At 43.8% G+C, this 20767-nt stretch overlaps 1 protein-coding gene across 1 annotated transcript in view; it reads right to left on the bottom strand.

Annotated features, from left to right (window-relative positions):
* Nudcd3 (NudC domain containing 3) overlaps positions 1 to 13343 on the bottom strand; it is a 129479-nt gene extending 116136 nt beyond the window's left edge. Inside the window, exons 1-2 of the mRNA XM_004652905.2 lie at positions 12983 to 13343; positions 8847 to 9169 (exon numbers count right to left, since the gene is read on the bottom strand). Coding sequence (XP_004652962.2) covers positions 8847 to 9169; positions 12983 to 13174 — 515 coding nt within the window. The 5' untranslated portion in view covers positions 13175 to 13343. The remainder of the gene's footprint in view (positions 1 to 8846; positions 9170 to 12982) is intronic.
* Between the last annotated feature and the right edge of the window lie 7424 nt (positions 13344 to 20767).

The raw sequence follows: 20767 nt of genomic DNA, 5'->3' as shown, positions 1-20767 counted from the left end.
CAGAGAAAGATAAAGCCAGAGCTCATTTACCATTTCAAAAATCCCAGAGCCCTTCAGAATTACAGCTACTCTGCCTGTACTCTAAAACTGCAGCAACAAAGACTAGATGGGAATATATCTGTTTGTAACAGGCTTTTATGTACAGATTATTTTTGGCTTCCAGTTTTGAGGAAAGTCCATCATGGGGAGGAGGGAGACAGCAAGAGCAGAGAGCCAGCATCACACCTTCACATCAGCATGGAGGAAGTAGAGAGATAATGGTGAATGCTCAGCTACCTTTCTCCTTATAGTCGAGGAATCCAGCCTATAGGATGGTGCTACACACATTTAGGGTGGGCCATCACACTCCAACTAACATATTTTATCTTGTGAAATTCCAAATTCACTTAGATTCAAGATCAAAAAAGTCATGGGAAAAAATTTTAAATTTAAAAATTTAAAAAAATTTTTTTAAAAAGTCATGGAGTATACCACCATGGTTCTGGAGAGCCACTGAGGCCAAGCAATGTGTGGCAAGGAGGCCCTTAAAGGACACTTCAAGAAGCTGTGATGGTTGCAATGAATACCTCATGGTGTAGGACATTCCAGAACCATAGGATGCCTAACTACTACGGAAAGCTGCAGATTCAGGCTGGAACTGTTCCAAAGAGAATGACAACTGGAGGGATAGAGCTACCCAAGTCCTTTGTAGCCCAGATGATCTCATCAGGAGTTCCAGATACCAGACATGAAGCTGCAAGATTTGGAGTTTGTCCTAATGGGTTTCTGTCTTGCTTTAGACCCATCATTCCTTGCTATGCCCCAGTTCTTTGCTTTGGGATTTGGGGTGTTTATTTTGTGCCTATCCACATTGGAAATATAAAACTAGTTTTTTGATGTTAAGAAGCTCACAGTTAGGAGCTTACCTGAATCTCAGAAGTGACTGCATTTACACTTTTAAACAGTGTTGTAATTGTTAAAGACTATGAGGACTTTGGAAGTTGCAGTGAATGAATTTTGTATCATGAGATGACCATGGACCTATTAAGACAAAGGGTGGAAGGCTATGACTTAAACATGGCATGTTTGGGTGTCAAGTTGACAAGGGGTAGTAAATTTGTGATGGTTTATACTGACAGTCAATTTGACAAGACCTATAATTACCTGCAAGAGATTACCCTGGACTGGAGAGATGGCTCAGCAGTTAAAGGCACTTGCTTGCAAAAGCCTGATGGCCGGGTTCAATTCCCCAGTATCCACATAAGCCATATGCACAAAGCAATGCATGTGGCTGGAATTTGTTTGCAGGAGAAGGAGGCCCTGAGTGTCCAAACTCATTCTTTCTCTCTGTCTGCCTCTTTCTTTGTATCTCTCTCTCTCTCCCTCTTAAATAATTTTTTTAATTTTTATTTATTTATTTCTTTGAGAGCAACAGACAGAGAGAGAGAGAGAGAATGGGCACATCAGGGCCTCCAGCCACTGCAAATGAACTCCAGAAGCATGAGCCTCCTTGTGCATCTGGCTTATGTGGGTACTGGGGAATCGAGCCTCAAACCAGGGTCCTTAGGCTTCACAGGCAAGTGTTTAACCACTAAGCCATCCCTCCAGCCCATAAACTGTTTTTTGTAAAAAAAGAGAAAAAGGGCTAGAGGGATGGCTTAACAATTAAGGTGTTTGCCTACAAGGCCAAAGGACCCAGGCTTGATTTTCCAGGACCCACGTTAGCCAGATACACAAGGGGGCTCATGCGTCTGGATGGAGTTCGTTTGCAGTGGCTGGAGGCCCTGGCACGCCCATTCTCTCTCTCTCTCTCCCTCCCCCTCCCTCTCTCTCTCTCTCTCTCTCTCTCTCTCTCTCTCTCTCTCTCTGCCTCTTTATCTCTGTCTGACACTCTCAAATAAATAAATAAAAATAAGCAAAATAAATATTTAAAATAAAATATTTTTTAAAAGAGAGAATGTGTCGGGCGTGGTGGCACACATCTTTAATCCCAGCACTCAGGAGGCATAGGTAGGAGGATTGCCATGAGTTTGAGGCCACCCTGAGACTCCATAGTGAATTTCAGGTCAGCCTGAGCTAGAATGAGATCCTACCTTGAAAAAAAAAAGAGACAGAAAAAGAGAGAGAGCGAGGCAGCAGAGTGAATTTCAGGTCAGTCTGGGCTAGAGCGAAACCCTACCTTGAAAAACAAACAAAAGAAAAGAACTCTTAGGTTGATATTGTATATATGTAATTACAATGATTGTAATGGGGAGGTGATATGATGGAGAATGGAATTTCAAATGGGAAAGTGTGGGGGTGGGGAGGGAGGGAATTACCATGGGATATATTTTATAATCATGGAAAATGTTAATAAAAATTTAAAAAAAAAAAAAGAACTCATCTTCACTAGGTTAATTGAGGTGGGAAGACACCCCCTTATTTGTGGGTGACACTATTTAATAAGTAGGGTCCCAGACAATATAAAAAGGAGAGAGCTAGTTGAGAATCAGTATCTTCTGTTGTGTTCTGCTTCCTTACTGTGGTAGTTTGAATAGGTGGCCCCAATATATTTAGTGTTTTATTAGTTTGTAGTTTGGATCTGCAGCCAGCTGGCTGGAGGAGGTGTGGTGGTAGGTCTAAAGATATGCAAAGTACCTAGCTCCACTTGGAATTCCTGAAGTGTGCTTTGTGGCTTTTGGGGCTTGTGGTCTCCCTCCCTCTGCCCCTCCCTCTCTTCTCCCCTCCCCTCCCCTCCCCTCCCCTTCCCTCCTCTCTCTCTCCTTGGACCTGTGAAAGCAGGCCAGCTTCCTCTGCCATTATGGAACTTCTCCTGGATCTGTAAGCTTCAATAAGTATCCCTTTCTCCATAACTGTGCCTGGCTTGGAAGTTCATCTCAGCAAACCTGAAGCTGTCTACTACATTCACTATGAACTGAATGTGACCAGTTGCTCAAGCTCTGGCCACCATGTCTTCTCTGCCATGATACACTGTAATTTGGAACTAACTAGAAACTTAAATAAACCATTCCTCCCTTAAACTAACTTTGGTCAGGTATCTTCCTCAGCAATGACATGGATAAGTGATACAGCACAGTACAGTACAGGATAAACTTTTTTTTTTTTTTTTTTGGTGGTGACTTATATCTAACTCAGGACCTTATGTATGCTAAGAAATCACTCTACCACTAAATTATATCCCCCATCTAAACATAGTTTTTTTTTTAAATATTTTATTTATTTCTTTGTTTGAGGGGCAGCAGATAGAGAATAGGTGTGCCAGGGCCTCTGGCCACTGCAAATGAACTCCAGACACATGTACCACCTTGTGCATCTGGCTTATATAGGTACTGGGGGAATAGAACCTGGGTCCCTAGGCTTCACAGGCAAGCACCTTAACTGCTAAGCCATCCCTCCAGCCCATAAACAGAGTTTTTTTTTTAATATTTTGTTTTTACTTATTTGAGAGAGAAAGAGAAGCAGAGAGAGAGAGAAAGAATGAGCATGCCAGGGCTTCCAGCTACTGCAAACTAACCCCAGATGCATGTGCCTCCTTGTGCATCTGGCTTATGTGGGTCCTGGGGAATCAAACCTAGATCCTTTGGCTTTGCAGGCAAGTGCCTTAACAGCTAAGCCATTTCCCCAGCCTTTTTTTTTTTTTTTTTAATGAGAGAGAGAATTGGCATGCTAGGGCCTCCAGCCACTGAAATCAAACTCCAGATGTCCGTGCCACATTGTGTGTATGTGAAAATTTGTGCCCTGTGCTACCTTGGGCACCTGGCTTATGTGGGATCTCTGGAGAGTTGAACATGGGTCTACAGCTTTTCAGGCAAGTGTCTTAACCACTAAACCATCTCTCCAGCCCCATAAACATAGTTTTATATGCATTGAGAAATCAAGACATTTCTGACTCATTTTATTGAATTTTTTTTTAATTTTATTTATTTGCAAGCAGAGAGAGAGAAGAGAGACACAGAAAACAGACATATACAGACAGAATGGGCACCAGGGCCCATAGCCACTGCAAATGAACTCCAGACGCATGTGCCCCTTGGGCATCAGGCTTACATAGGTCCTGGCGAAAAGAACCTGGGTCCTTTGGCTTTGCAGGCAATGCCTTATATGCTAAGCCATCTCTCCAGCCCAAAATTGTCTCTTTTAATGCAGTGTATTGGAGCTGTATTAAGAGTTCCAGTTTATAGACAGTGAATTAAACTCACATCTCTGATGTACGTGTATTTTATCTATTTCCTAACTACAAAAATTCACAATGGTCTCAAATTTTTGATGACATCAGTATTACTATAAATAAAAGTGAAGTGTACTGAACACTGGATGAACATTGGTGTCCACAAGCCCATTCATCTGTTAAATCATATCCTCAAGATGATAAAATTAGGAAGTGGTGCTTTGGAAGGTAGCAAGGTCAAGAGGACTTTCCCATGGCTGAAACTAGTACCCTTACAAAGAAGACGCCTCACTCCTTCTACCACGTGGAGATACAATGAAAACGAGATCTGGAGACACAAAGTGTGCCCTCAATAGATAATGAGTGCTGGCAACTAGATGCGGGACTTCCATTCTCCAGAACTGTAAGCAAAATTTCTGATGTCCATAATGCTACTCAGACTATTTTGTTACAGCACATAAACTAAGATAAACAATTTTATATATTCAATCTTCATCTTTATATCTCATTACTTTAAAGAGAAAACTCAGGCTGGAGAGATGGCTTAGTGGTTAAGCACTTGCCTGTGAAGCCTAAGGACCCCGGTTCGAGGCTTGATTCCCCAGGACCCATGTTAGCCAGATGCACAAGGGGGCTGACGCATCTGGAGTTCGTTTGCAATGGCTGGGGGCCCTGGCACGCCCATTCTCGCTCTATCTTTATTTGCTTCTTTCTCTCTGTTGCTCTCAAATAAATAAATAAAAATAAACAAAAAAAATTACAGAGAAAACTCCTAAGGATCCTCTTAAAGCTTTGAATAAATACTAATGTATACAGAGAAAAAGTTTGGCTCCACAGGACAAGTAGAAACCTCCCAGGTAAGTGACTTTAGATGATCCCTAGAACTCACATATGGCAAGGAGATGTTCAAGTTTCAACCAGCTAAAATAGGGAGACCCTGCTGAATACCTGGAGCATTCAGAAGATAATCCCAAAAGGTCATGTTCAGATAAACTAAATAACCTCAGAATAAAAGGTACTGGAGACACACTGTATTAGCTACTTTCTTGTTGCTGTGACCAAATACCTGACCAGAAACAAATTAAGGGAGGAAGGATTTATTTCAGTTGCTGTTTCAAGGATACAGCTCATCACAGCAGGAAAGGCAGTAGGAGTGATGCAATTGCTTGTCACTGCTATCGTCGGCTCCACATTGCTGGGACAAACATCCAACTAAACAGTTTATGGAAGGGTTTATTTCATCTTACAAATCCAGGGAATCTCCATGTGTGGCAGAAGATCGCTGCTTACTTTCACATATCCAATCAGGGAGAAACAAGAGCAAGCACGGCCTATCAGAGCTCAGACTGTCCTCTTCACACCTTTGGGCTGGAATCAGATTGGCCCCCACTGACACAACCCCCTGTAGCAGCAATATGCCTGCTAGGGGCTGAAGTTACAACCTCAATTTTAATAAAATATCTGAGTCTATGGGGCCATACATTTATACCATCATATGAAATCTACCAGTCACATTCAGTCCAGTCAAAAAGTAGAGTGGGGCTGGAGGGATGCTTAGCAGTTAACACATTTGCCTGAAAAGCAAAGGACCCAAGTAAGATTCCCCAGGACTCACATTAGCCAGATGTACAAGGGGGTTCATGCGTCTGGAGTTCGTGTGCAGTGGTTGGAGGCCCTGGTGTGCCCATTCTCATATTCTCTCTCTTTCTTTCTCTCTCTCTCCTTTTTTCTCTCTCTCAAATAAATAAATAAAACATATTTTAAATGTATATGTAATTTAAAGAAAACAGTTCGAATGAAAATAACCTATATAAGTGGATAAAGCTTATCCCAATGAGTTGTTAGTCAAAGACACTACAGAAGTCTCTATAACAATACAGGCTACTATTGAATACTTTGATCTTCACTGCCCATCAAAACTAGATGGCCTGCTGGGCGTGGTGGCGCACACCTTTAATCCCAGCACTAAGAAGGCAGAGGTAGGAGGACTGCCATAAGTTCAAGGCCACCCTGAGACTCCATAGTGAATTCCAAGTCAGCCTGGACTAGAGTGAGACTCTACCTCTAAAAAAGAGAAATCAAATGACAACAAATGCTGGTGAAGAGTTGGGAAAAGATCCTTATCCATTGTTGGTGGGAATGTAGGCTGGTACAGACACTTCAGAAATCAGCATGGAATTTTCTGAGACAGCTAAAAATAGATCTATCAGGGCTGAGGAAATGGCTTAGCAGTAAAGGCATTTGCCTGTGAAGCCTAAGGACCCCAGTTCAATTCTCCAGGACCCACACAAGCCAGATGCTCAAGGGGGCCGCATGTGTGTGGAGTTCATTTGCAGTGGCTAGAGGCCCTGGCATGTCCGTTCTCTCTCTCTCTCTCTCTCTCTCTCTCTCTCTCTCTCTCTCTCTCTCTCTCTCTCAAATAAATAAATAATAAAAATAAAATATTTTAAAAAAAATAGATCTATCATATGATTAGGCTATACCCCTCCTGGGTATATACCATAGAGACTCTACTCATTACTACCGAGATACTTGCTCATCCATGTTTCAACTCCCCAGCACCTACATAAACAGCTAGGCATGGCAACACATGTCTGTAACCCCAGTCCTGTGGGCAACAGAGACCAAAGAATCAGTAGGACCTACAAAAACTGTAACTTATGCCAAAAGGAAAAACTTCACAGAAATTTTCCAAACAAGTAAACTTACATTCTATGACAATTCTGTGGTGGCTCCAATCAGATGTACTCCATAAACTGATGTGCTCTGAGTGTTTAGTCCCTAGCTGGTGGCAAGTTGGGAGGTGCAGCATTGCTGGATGAGGTGTGTTAGTGATGGTAGGCTTAGGGGTGTTATAACCAGCTCCCCTTTGCCACAGCTCAGCTCACTGTTGCTGCTATTTTCCATCTGCTGTAGCAGAAGTAATGTCTAGTCTCTGCTTATGCTATGCTTTCCCCTGCCATCACAGAGCTTCCCCTGAAGATTGTAAAAGCCTTTCTTCCCATCAGCTGATTTTAGTTGGGTATTTTGTCCTAGCAACAAGAAAGTATCTACACAACAGAAAATTGACACCAGAGGAGTAGAGCTGTTATGCTTAAAACCTGGCCATGTGGCTTTTGGGTCTTTTGGAATTGATTTGTGAGAGGAATGTGGAAGGACTTGAAACCTTGAATTAAGAGATGCCTTGCAGTGCTGTAAGCAGAGCTTGGTGGACCATTCTGTTGTGAGTTGAAAGACCTAAATGCAAAAAGAACTGGGGACTGTGAAACTTGGCTTATAAAGGAAAAGAGAGGTTTGTCTGGACAGGGCTAGTAGCTGTTTGGTTTAAGAGACTGGCTGTCTTTTTCTCTTGTCCTGAGGACTTAAGCAAAGCTAAATTTAAAAGTAATGATGGAACATAGAACAGAAGATTATGACACAGCAAGAAAAGACAGTTTCAGGGCAGACAATACAGACTACTTAAGTTGCAATTGTTTGAGAGAATAGTACCATTGAGATAGAGCCAGCTGCTCTGCACTGGGACAGCAGGAAAAATAATATGATTCTTTTAAAAGTAGGAAGTCTGAATATTGAAGGAGTTTTTTGTTCTTCAAAGTCAGCTTTATTCTCCCCTGGATGAACAAATCTGGTAGACCACCTTGTAGTGGTTACGAACATATAAGAAATACAGAAGGGCTGGAGAGATGGCCTAGTGATTAAGCACTTGCCTGTGAAGCCTAACAACCCCAGTTCAAGGCTCAATTTCCCAGGACCCATGTTAGCCAGATGCACAAGGGGGCAGACACGTCTGGAGTTCGTTTGCAGTGGCTGGAAGCCCTAGCATGCCCATTCTCTCTCATTCTCTATCTGCCTCTTTCTCTCTGTCACTCTCAAATAAATAAATAAATAAGTTCTTTAGCCATCTAAAAATATTTTAAAAAAGAAAGAAAGAAAGAAATACAGGAAAGTAAGCTGGGTATGGTGGCACATGCCTTTAATCCCAGCACTCGGGAGGCAGAAGGAGGAGGATCACCGTGAGTTTGAGGCCACAGACAGGTACAGAGGAAGACCATATTGAAGACATGGAAAAGAGATAGGTGTCTGCAAGCAAATAAGAGTCCTCAGAAGAAACTATCCTAGCCAGTTGTGGTAGCACATGCCTTTAATCTCAGAATTTGGGAGGCTGAAGAAAGAGGACTGACATTAGTTTAAGACCAGCCTGAGACTACAAGTGAGTTCCACATCAGCCAGTTACAGTGAAATCCTATCTTTAAAAAAAAAGGAAAGAAAGACAAAAGAAATAAAAAGAGAAAAAAGGAAATAAAAAACAGCCCAGAAAACACCTTGACCCTGGACTTCTAGCTTCCAAAACTATTATAAAATAAACTTCTTGGGCTGGAGAGATGGCTTAATGGTTAAGAAGTTTGCCTGTGAAGCCTAAGAACCCAGGTTCAATTTCCCAGTACCCACATATGGCAGATACACATGGCAGCATATGTGTCTGGAGTTCATTTGCAGTGGCTAGAGGCCCTGACATGTCCATTCTCTATCTGCCCCTTTCTCTCTCTCTCTCTCAAATAAATAAATAAATATTTTTTTAATAATCCCCCCCACAAAAATAAATAAATAAATAAAATAACAAACCAAAATAAAAACCCATGATGGGTAAACCCAACCACCAGGAGAGCAAAAAGGAAGCAACAGAGAAAAAAATTCCTACCTTGGGAGCGGTGGTGGTTCCTGTGGGCCTTCAGCAGCACTGGCAACTCTTCCTGGAGCCTCCCCCTCCTCTGAACTACGAGCCACCTCCGGCTCAGGAACCAGTGGGCCTGCAGACTCCACCTTCTCTACTTCCCGAGGCCCACCTAACTCTGTGGCTGTGTCAATCTCGACTTCCTGAACGGAGACTGGGACTGCCTCCTTCTCCTCTCTGGCAGCTACTACAGCCTTGGCCTCTTCTTCTTTTCTTTTGATTTTCTCTTCAAGTTCCTTCCTCCTTTTTTCATCATCCTGACGAGCCATGTGATCAAATGTTTTAAAGACCTAAAACAAACAACAATCAATTCATCTACTGGTACTGAACCATACATTGTGTAGAAATATAGCAAAATCTGCCAAGTACAAAATTAAAAGGCACTAAGCCAAAAGTTTTCCCTTTAGCAAAATGTAAACGTGCCACAACTCTACCTAACCCTGACAGGAAATCATTCTTCCTTAGGAAGGTTCCAAAATCAAAAACAAGCCAAAAGCTAACAATATTTACATACATACTGGAATACAAAGTGAGACAGGCTTAGCTATCATTACTTCTGCCCGTACAAATCTTGTTCACAGTCTCCTGGTACTATTGATTTGTGAAGGTGCCAATAATTTAAACTCAAAAAATAATGAAAGGCTGGAGAGGTGGCTCAGGGGTTAAAGGTGCTTGCTTGAAAGCCTGATGGCCTGGGTTCAATTCCCCAGTACCCACATTAAGCCAGATGTACATGTGGTATATACATCTGGAATTCATTTGCAAGAAAGAGACACTGGCACACCTATTCTCTTCCTTCCTCCCTCCCTCCCTTCCTCTCTCTCTCTCCTTTAAATAAATTTGAAAAATATTTTTAATAATAATGAAAATATAGTCAAACTCAAAACAACAAATTGTGCCCAAGCACATCAGCTTGCTGTTAACCTTCCACACTCTGAATGCCAAGGGAAGCTATAGGCATTCAATTCTGTAAACACCATGTGCTACAATATCCAAGGAAAACAAAAAACAACAACAATGCTCTGGAGAAATGGCTTCGCAGTTAACGAGCTTGCCTGCAAGGCCAAAGGACCCAGGTTCAATTCTCCAGTACTCATGTAAAGCCAGATGCACAAAGTGGCACATGTGTCCAGAGTTTATTTACAGTGGCTCAAGACCTTTGAGCAACCATTCTCTATCTTTGCTTTCTCTATCTTAAATAAATAAATAAACAACAACAACAAAAATCAAACAATACCTCCAGAGTTCTAAGAAGTTAAAACTGATATGTACTGATATGTGAATATGTCCTTACTCTCTTCTGGGATGCAGTCACATTTATAAAGCTGCTGGGACCTCTCCATCAAAAAAGTTTAGTCAGGGCTGGAGAGATGGCTTAGCAGTTAAGCACTTGCCTGTGAAGCCTAGGGACCCCAGTTGGAGGCTCAATTCCCCAGTGACCCACGGAAGCCAGATGCACAAAGTGGCACATGCATCTGGAGTTTGTCTGCAGTGGCTGGAGGCCCCAGTGCACCCATTCTCCCTCTCTGCCTCTTTGTCTCTCTGTCGCTCTCAAAGAAATAAATAAAATAAAACATATACATTAAAAAAAAAGGGCATGGTCGCACACACCTTTAATGCCAGCACTAGGGAGGCTGAGCTAGGAGTATCACTGTGAGTTCGAGGCCACCCTGAAACTACATAGTGAATTCCAGATCAGCCTGGACTAGAGTGAAACCCTACCTTGAGAAAAAAAAAAATTTTAGTCAAAGAGCTGGTGGGGATATAGGTCAGTGATAAGAGTACTTGCTTAGTTATCATGAGTGAGGCCCTGGGTTAATTCCTCAGCACTACAGAAGAAAAGATAAAGCCCCACACTAATACAACTGATATAAGACAGGCATGATGGAGCCCTTGACATTTTGTCAGAGACTGCAGGTGGGAAGAAACACTTCCAGTGAAAGAAATCTAAGGAGGAGGGTCTGGAGAGATTGCTCAGTGGTTAAAGGAACTTACTTGCAAAAGCCTGTTGGCCCCAAATTCAATTTTCCAGCACCCACATAAAGCCACATATGTCCTGAGTTTATTTGCAGCTTACAGTGACAAGAGGTCCTGGCATGTTCACACACACACAAACATACATGCAAGTCAGTAAGTAGATTTATTTCTTCATTTATAAAAAATGTTTAAGGAGTAAAGCTAACTGAACCTTAAAGAAGAGGCACATCTTCCACACAGACCAGTGCAGGAAATGCCACAAGTCCAAGAAACAGGAAGAAGGAGAGAAGCCCTGCTCTAGAGGGAAGGCCTAAGAGCTGAGGGGCAGCCTGAGGAATGGGTGGGAGTCACTGACTCCAAAAGGATGCAGTAGTAAATGTTGACTAACAGTGTAGGTCACTGCACAGGACGACATAACAAAAGACAGGCGCTAGCTAATGTACATATCGCCACACACTCCCTCAAACACGCTAAGCCCTCATAAAATCCCGGGGCAGACCACCAACATTCCAAAATGAGGAAAACTGAGACTTAGAGGGAGTAAGTACTATGCCCATGGTCTTGTCAGAAAAAGAAGATAGTCAAAGATTACATAGGACACTACAAACACTGACAGGCGATAAATATAGCCAGGGAAAAATAAGTAAATAGAAAATAAAATTCTAATTATGACGAACTAGCTAAGTGAAGTTCCTGTCACAGTGTTGAAGTGATGTGTAAAATGTAACCCTATCTGTTTCACAGAGAAAACATGAAGATTAATACAAGGATCTCAGCCACCTATGACAACTCTCCAACTACTCTGCCGGCACTTGGCCTCTGGTAAGGACAAGTGACCTTCAGTATTGAAACTCAAGCCCAATGGAGCCCCTTCCCTCCTCTGACCATCATTATACGGACAGTTATTACACAGTCTAAGCTTTGCTTTCTACCTGTAGGCACTGAGGAAAGTAACATGCAATAATCCTGCAGCCTGCAGGAATACTCCAGAAGGTCACATGAAGGGCTTCATCATAGGCACAGAAGAACTGCTGGAAGCCTCATCAGGACAGTGATTTCTTGGATTCCTACAAACAGGGTTGATTCTCCCTGAATACCTTCTTTCATTCTCACCCAAAAGTCCAACTTCTACAAAGCTTTCTGAATTTCTCAACTTTCCCTCCAAACAACTCTATCACATTAGTGACCCACACAGAGATCTCTATTACCTTCTGTGGCTTGTTTTCATATTGTCATGAGTAGATAGGCCATTATTTAAACACTCATATTACCAGTGCTTACAGCACTTGAAAATGTAAAACATGTCTAGTAAATGCCTGCTTCTTCCTGTAATTCCAGCAGTGGTGAGGCAGAGCCAGGAGAGTTACAGATTGGAGGCGAGCTACATAATGAGAAAGTGCCTCAAAAAAAAAAAGAAAAAGAAAAAGAAAGAGGGCTGGAGAGATTGCTTAGCGGTTAAGGCGCATGCCTGTGATGCCTAAGGACACAAGTTCGATTCTCCAGGACCCACATAAGCCAGATGCACATGGTGACACATGGATGTGGAGTAGCTCGAGGCCCTAGCGTGCCCATTCTCACTTTCTCTCTGTCTCTAATAAATAAATAAAAAAAATTTAAAGAAAAGAAAAAGTGCTCGATTTCAGTCAGTAAGTATTAACAGCTCTTCTAACAAATTTAACCTGTGATATACAGATTTAGTGAAATGTAAATTTAATAATACACTTCGACTGTGGGCAACGGCCACACCAATGATCAGCACAAGCCTTGCCACTTTCGGAGCCTGGCAGCTCTGAGAGATGCAAGTTTCTGCTCCTGCAAATGTCAGCTCTCCCGTCCAGCCCAGCAGCCCTCGGTACAAGGCGGGTACGCCCACAGGACGCTGAACAGCACCCGGGCGGCGATTCCCAAGCCAAGGAGCAGCAGCCCTGACATCCGATCCGCGCTTCAAGTGACGCCCTGACCATTAGCGCAAGATCACCGCAGCGACCCCGGGGAAGAAGCGCAAAGTCTGGAGACCGGCAGGGGTGGGCGCGCCTAGGCCAGGGATGCCCTGTGAGGCCAGGAGATGGGCGATGGGCTAAAAGCCGCGGAGCCCCCAACGGCACCCGGCGCTGGCCCAGCCTCACCTGCAGCACCAGGGCCTGCGCGGCCCCCGGCGGGAAGCCCATGCGGTCCGAAGGGTGGCGCAGCAGGCGGTAGAAGTCGGTCTTGCGGTACAGGAAGCCGAAGAGCACGCGCAGAAAGTCCTGGACGTTGCCCACGTGCTGCAGGATGCCCAGCAAGGCCTGGTCGTACAGCTCAGCAGCACCAGGCTCCATGGTTTGGCTGCCCCGGGGAGGTCCACACTTGTGGGCACCACCTCAGACCGGCCGATTGGCCACTTCCGGCGTGCGTGCCTAACGACTCCTCCGGACGGCAAAGGCGCGCAACTTCCGGTTCGCTGTGGTTCCGCTCCGCGGTCCGGGCTTGCTTGCCCGCCGCCCGGCGGTGTCGTCCCTGTCCTCGGAGACTCCTCGCTGAGAGGACGTGTGGTGTGTGTCCCAACGTGGCTCCTGCGGGAAAGAATGACCGCCGGGCCTGTGCGGAAGGCGCCTCACGGCCATGTTTGAACCTGGCGGAAGAATGGTGGCGAGGGCATAGTCAAGCGATCGCCGGTGGTGTTGTCAGGAGGTCCGCGGAATTCTTTGAATTCTTGCTTAGTTATCCTAAACCCCTCGTGAAAACCCGGGCACCTATGAGCATTTGTTAATGGGCCAGAGAAGGAAAAAATGCGTGTTCCTGGTGGTGATGGATAAGAACACTGCAAAGAATGAAACCCGGGTCGGGGAAAAGTTACGTCAGAAAAAAGTCAAGGTGGGCTGGAGAGATGGCTTAGCGGTTAAGGCGCTTGCCTTCAAAGCCAAAGAACTCAGGTTCGACTCCCCCAGACCCACGTTAGCCAGATGCACAAGGGGCGCATGCGTCTGCAGTTCGTTTGCAGTGGCTGGAGGCCCTGGCGCGCCTATTCTCTCTCTCTCCCCCTCTCTCTCTCTCTTTCTCTCTCTCTCTCTCTCTCTGTACCTTCCTATTTCTGTATATCTCTCGCTCTTAAATAAATAAAAATAATTTTTTTTTAAAAAAAGACATCACAGTGGTAGCCACCGTTGCTAAAAATAAAAAAGAAAAGAAAAAACAAAGTCAAAGTGACTTAAAATGTAAAAATTGAACAAGTAACAAAACGTAGAGTGGTTAAATGTATAAGTGGGAAAAGCTCAATTAAGAATAAAGGATGCAGGGCTGGAGAGATGGCTTAGCCGTCAAGGCGCTTACCAGCAAAGCCAAAGGATCCCAGTTCAACTTTCCAGGACCCAGGTAAGCCAGATGCACAAGGGGGCGCATGCATCTGGGGTTCGTTTGCAGTGGCTGAAGGCCCTGGCATGCCCATTCTTCCCCCCCCCATAAATAAATAAGTAAAATATATTTAAAAAAAAAAAAGAAGAAGAAAGGATGCAAGGACTGCAGAGATGGTTCAGCGGTTTTAAGGCGTTTGCTTGCAAAATGCAACGACCAGATGCAGAAAGTGGTGCATGTGTCTGGAGTTTGCTGGTTGGAGGCCCTGGTGCACCCATTCTCCCTTCCTCTCTCTCTCCTTTCCTCCCTCCCCCTCCCTCCCTCCCTCCTCCTTCTTCTTCTCTCTTTCTCTTTCTCTCTCCTTGCAAATAAAAATATTTTTAAAAAAGAATAAAGGATGTAGTATGACATCGTGAAATATGTATGTCTGTGTATGTATGTAAATTGATACATATGTGTATATGTGTGTGTGCATCATGCATACACAGTATAAATCTTGTCAAAGTACAAATCTTGAAAAAAATGTTATCTGAGAAGATAAAGCTGGTTCAAAGAGCATTTTGAAGCTCTTGGGTAATTATAGCCATTTTTAAGAAAGTATTTGAGTAAAAGTGTCACAGGTGCCTGTAATCCCAGCTCCTGGGAGAATTGGTGTGAACAAACAAAAAGAATGGCTGGTGACAGTAGCTCATTTAGTAGAGTGCATGTGTAGAATCTGGGTTCCCTAAGTTCTGTTCTCGGCACCACTATAAATTGAGTGTTGCACACGTGGATGTTGACAACTCCAAAGAACCTTAATATTTGTTTTGCTTTTCAATGTTTACGATAATAAAAACTGAAACTGAAGGGCTGGAGAGATGGCTTAGCAGTTAAGGCACTTGCCTGTGAAGCCAAAGGACCCATGTTCTACCCTCCAGATCCCACATAAGCCAGATGCACAAAGGTGAGGCAGCACAAGGTTGCACATGCGCACTAGGTGGTGCAAGCATCAGGAGTTCAATTGCAGTGACTTAGGCCCTGGTCAATTCTCTTTCTCTCTCTTCCTAAAATAGAAAGTTAAAAAAAAAATTTTTTTAATTGAAACTGAAGTTGAAGAGATGGCTAGGAAAAGCACTTGCCTGAGTTCAGATTCCACAGAACCCATGTAAAAGCTGGACACAGTGGCCAGCATCTGTAATCCTAGCCCTCCTACAGCAAGATGGGTGTTAGAGACAAGAATCCCTGGAATCTCTTGGGCCAGGGAGCCTGTGCATACAGCAGAGAACAATGAGACCCTGCCTCAAAAGACAGCAGGGGAGAACCAAAACCCAAAGCTGTCCTCTTAGGCCCATATGTGTGCTGTGGCACATGCACACTTGCACTCAAACACAAACTCGCACACAGAAACAATTTAAAAAATCAAGCTGGACATGGTGGCACACACCTTTAGGCAGAGGTAGGAGGACAGCCATGAGTTCAATGCCAGCCTAAGACTATATAGTGAATTCCAGGTCAGCCTGGGCTACAGTGAGACCCTACCTCAAAATAAAACAAAAATAAATAAACAAAAATTAAGGTTAGATATTTAGAAAAAAATTAAATATCTGTAAATTTTAAATAATTACACAAACACATCATATAACCTACTTTTTTAAAAAAAATAATGCTTTGAAATAGTGGCACACAGCCTCTGTGGGTAAACAGCTATTCTCTGATTGGATATGAGGCCCCTCATGAGAGAGAACTCATATCTAATACTTGAAACCAAATCAGAATCCCATGGTCAGAAAACACAGACTTCAGAGAGTAGCCCCCAAGGCTCTCTGAAAAAGAGTGGGCTTGCACACCACAAATCTCTCAACTGCAAACCCTCTTTCCACGTATTTAACAGAGAAAGAGAGAAAGAATGGGTATGCCTTGGCCTCCAGCCACTGCAAATGAACTCCAGACACATGTGCTGCCTTGTGCATCTGGCTAACGTGGGTCTTTGGATGTGAAGGCAATGCCTTAACCACTAAGCCATCCCTCCAGCCCATGCATACCCTCTTTAACCCAAGCTGCTGTCACTCTTGGTTGAAGAATCTGTTTTATTTTACAGATGCAGAGACAGAGGAGACCCAAGATCCATCAGTAAGACAAGAAGATAACCAACTGCCCACTGTGAGACTTGGCAGCACTTCCACATCTGCCAGGGTCCAGAGAACTTGCAGTGGGAGTGGTGCTAGGAACACTGCTCATGCTGCTAGCCTGACAACCAGCTCCAGGGTGGTGGTGGCAGACATGGTGGTCAATCAAAACCTATGAAAGCAGAATTTCAGAGGCTGCAAAGAACTCAGCACTAAATCAGACTACCAACAGGCCTGCCATGGCTCAGGGAACATTGCAGAAGAGGGAGCAGAAAGAGTGTAAGAGTCGCAGAGTAGGTAGGAATACCTAAAGACATGTTTCCCCACTACCACACAGGGACTGACTGAGGCCTTCATGAACCCGCAGTGAATCCCATAACCCCACTGAGGAGGGCCCCAGGGAAATAGGAACAGGAGTGAGGTGATAAAAGAGTATAATCTGTTATTATGTAACTTATTTATTTTTAAATTTTAGGTATTTTACTTGAGAGAAAAAAAAAACATGCCAGGGCCTACAGCTGCTGCAAACAAATTCCAGATGCATGCACTACCTTGTGCATCTGGCTTACATGGGTCCCATGTAATTGAACCTGGGTCTTTTGGCTTTGCAGGCAAATACCTTAACCACTAAGCCATCTCTCCAGCCCATAAATTAAAAATAATATTAATAATAATCATATCCAGGTGTGGTGGTGCTCGCCTTTAATCCCAGGACTGGGGAGGTAGAGGTAGGAGGACTCCACAGGTGAGCTCAGGGCCGCTCTGAAACTACATAGTAAATTCCAAGTCAGTCTGGGCCAGAGTGAGACCCTACCTTGAAATACTAATAATAATAATGCTTTGAAGCTGGAGAGATCACTGGTTAAAGGCACTTGCTTGCAAAGCCTGGCAGTCCAGGTTCACTTCCCCAGTACCCACATAAAGCCAAATACACCAAGTGAGGCATGTATCTCGAGTTCATTTGCAATGGCAGGAGGCCCTAGTGCGCCAATGCATATTCATTCATATTAATTCTCTGTTCACCCCTTGCAAATAAATAATCATTACAAAAACAAAAAATATTGCTAGGCATGGTGGCTCACTCCTTTAATCCCAGCACCCAGAAGGCAGAGGTAGGATCACCATGAGTTCGAGGCCACCCTGAGACTATATAGTGAATTTCTGGTCAGCCTAGACTAGAGTGAGAGCCTACCTCAAAAAACCAAAAAACAAAAAAAAAAAAAAGAATCAGTCTTCTCCCACCGCCAACAAGCTGCAGCAGCTGCGAGGCGACCCCGAGGCAGCGCTGGCGTCCGACGCCACCGAACTCTCCCCCCAACCCCAAAGCCCAGCACCTCCGCGGCAGAGAATGAGGCCAGTCCCGCAGGAGGACCTGGCGCTGGAGCCAGACAGAGTTTGTTTGCAGGGGCTAAAGGCCCTGGCATGTCCATTTCCTCTCTATCTCTATCTGCCTTTCTCTATCTCTCAAATAAATGAATAAATAAAATAATTTTAAAAGTTGAACTTGATTATTGGTAATAAATATAATTATGGTTTGAGTCAGATGACCCCCCCTAGACTTATATGTTTTTTTTAATATTTTAATTTTTTATTTGACAGAGAAAGAGGGAGAGAGAGAAAGAGAATGGGCATGGTAGGGCCTGTCACTTCTTTTCAGCACCATGATGCCTTCTGAGTCATCCCAAGGTCGCTGCCATCTGAAAAGAGAAAATTCTCTACCAAAAGTGAGAGTAGCATTAATATAGGGTATGAATATTAAGAGAAGTGCTTACTGGGCAGTTTGATGAGCACAGTATATACATTTAGCCAGACAGCAGCAGACGTTACACCCCTAGGGCTCATGATTACCCCTGTTTTAAGTTTTCAGTTTCAGGGATGTATTCCCTCCCTTGGAGAGGGCCTCCAGTCCAATTAGAAGGCAGTTGGTTTCCACCATGAAAGATGTGCCACTATTGTACCCATTGGCTCATTTGGCCTGGCTGGCCAATTATAAGGCTTGCAGGGTCCACTGTTGTGTATCTTCACTTTCTCCCATTGAACTGCATGCAGAATGGCTTCTTCAGCTTTGTGTCAGCTGGTCTACATGGAGGTTATCAGCTCAGCTCCAGCAGGGTTTCTCAGTGGCCTTGCAGCCCAAGTATGTGGAGTCTTCAGCAATAGGGTCTTACCATCTATTCCTGGTGGAAAACAAAGGGCCTTGGCAATAGCCTATAATGTTTTGGGGGCATCAGGGACCTCCCTGGCCAACAACTCACCAGAAGGTATCCCATCCGCAAGCCAGCACTTTTAACAGCTGAGACATCTCTGCAACCCATCAAAACATTCTGGAGAGAGGGGGGCTGGAGAGATGGCTTAACAGTTAAGGCACTTGCTTAAAAACACTAAGGACCCAGCTTCAATTCCTCAGGACCCACATAAGCCAGATGCACAAGTAGCACATGCATCTGGAATTCATTTGCAGGAGCTAGAGGCCCTGGTATGCCCATTGTCTCTCTCTTCTTTCTGCCTCTCTTCTCTTCTCTTCTCTTCTCTTCTCTTCTCTTCTCTTCTCTTCTCTTCTCTTCTCTTCTCTTCTCTTCTGCATGAGAATGAAAATACTTAGTAGCAGAGGCCAGTAAGTTGAAAAGGAGACACAAAGGGAAGAGAAAGGAAGGGAGGAGGATACTTAATAGGTTGATATTGTATATATGTAATTACAATGATTGTAATGGGGAGGTAATATGATGGAGAATGGAATTTCAAAGGGGAAAGTGTGGGGGTGGGGAGGGAGGGAATTACCATGGGATATATTTTATAATCATGGAAAATGTTAATAAAAAATTTTTTAAAAAACTAATAAAAGAAAAAAAAGGGAAAGAATTTTTTAAAAAATTCTTTTTGGGGGGCTGGAGAGATGGCTTAGCGGTTAAGCACTTGCCTGTGAAGCCTAAGGACCCCGGTTCAAGGCTTGATTCCCCAGGACCCGCATTAGCCAGATGCACAAGGGGGCGCACTCATCTGGAGTTCATTTGCAATGGCTGGAGGCCTTGGCGTGCCCATTCTCTCTCTCTCTCTCTCCCTCTCTCTCTCTCTCTCTCTCTGTCGCTCTCAAATAAATAAAAATAAACAAAAAAAAATCTTAAAAAAAATTCTTTTCTTGTGGGCTGGAGAGATGGCTTAGTGGTTAAGATGCTTGCCTGAAAAGCCAAAGGATCCAGATTCAATTCCCCAGGTCCCATATAAACCAGATGCACATGGTAGCAAATGAAGCTGGAGTTCGTCTGCAGTGGCTAGAGGCTCTGGCGCACCCATTCTCATTCTCTCTCTCTATTTCTCTCTCTCCCTCTTTCTGTCTCTATTAAATAAATAAATAAAATGTCCTTTAAAAATTCTTTTTTGTGATTTTTTTTTCAAGGTAGAGTCTCACTTTAGCTGGCTTAGAACTCACAGTGGTCCTCCTACCTCAGCCTCGTGAGTGCTGGGACTAAAGGTGTGCCCCACCAGACCCAGCTCTTTTTTTTCTTTTAACTTTTATTTATTTATGAGACAGGGAAAGAGGGAAAATGAGTGCACCACGGCCTCCACTCTCTGCAAACATACTCCAGACATGTGTACCACCATGTGCATCTGGCTTACATGGGTTCTCAGGAATCGAACCTGGCTTCTTAGGCTTCATAGGCAAACACCTTAACTACTAAGCCATCTCTCTAGCCCTACCCAGCACTTAAAAAATTTCTCTATCTCACTGAATCACTGTTATTCTTACTGTACTTTTATTTTATTTTAATTTACTTATTTGACAAAGAGAAAAAAAGAGAGAATAAGAAAGGGTGCTCCAGGGCCTCCTACAACTGCAAATGAACTCCAGACTCATACACCACTTTGTGCATCTGGTTTTATGTGGGTACTAGGGAATCAAACCCAGGCCATCAGGCTTTCTAAGCAAGTACTTTTAAGCACTGAGTCATCTCTCCAGCCCTCAGAAATATTCTTAAGTGAGATTCTTTTCTTTAATTTTTATTTATTTATTTGTGAGAGAGACAGATACATACAGAGAGAGAGAGAATGAGCACACCAGGACCTCCAGCCACTGCAAGCTCCAGACGCATGCTCTACCTTGTGCATCTGATTTTATGTGGGTCCTGGGAAATCAAACCTGGGGTCCTTTGTCTTTGCAGGCAAGCGCCTTAACCACTAAGCCATCCCTCCAGCCCTTAAGTGAGATTCTTAAGTGAAATGTAAAGTAGTGAAGAATACAAGGCTATGATGCTTGCTAGTGAGCCCTGTTTAGACTGAATATGGTCCAAATCATATATTGTGACCCTAATCTCTACTGTAACTCCTTGGAAATAGTGCCTTTACAAAAGTAGTTAAAGTTAGCCGGGCATGGTGGCACACGCATTTAATCCCACCACTCGGGAGGCAGAGGTAGGAGGATTGCTATGAGTTCGAGGCCACCCTGAGAATACATACTGAATTCCAGGTCAGTCTGGGCTA

The sequence above is a fragment of the Jaculus jaculus genome, chromosome 16 (genome assembly GCF_020740685.1).
Source record: "Jaculus jaculus isolate mJacJac1 chromosome 16, mJacJac1.mat.Y.cur, whole genome shotgun sequence".
Classification (NCBI taxonomy): domain Eukaryota; kingdom Metazoa; phylum Chordata; class Mammalia; order Rodentia; family Dipodidae; genus Jaculus; species Jaculus jaculus.
Note: the sequence above shows the minus strand (reverse complement) of the source record. Positions and strands in the feature narration are given on the sequence as shown.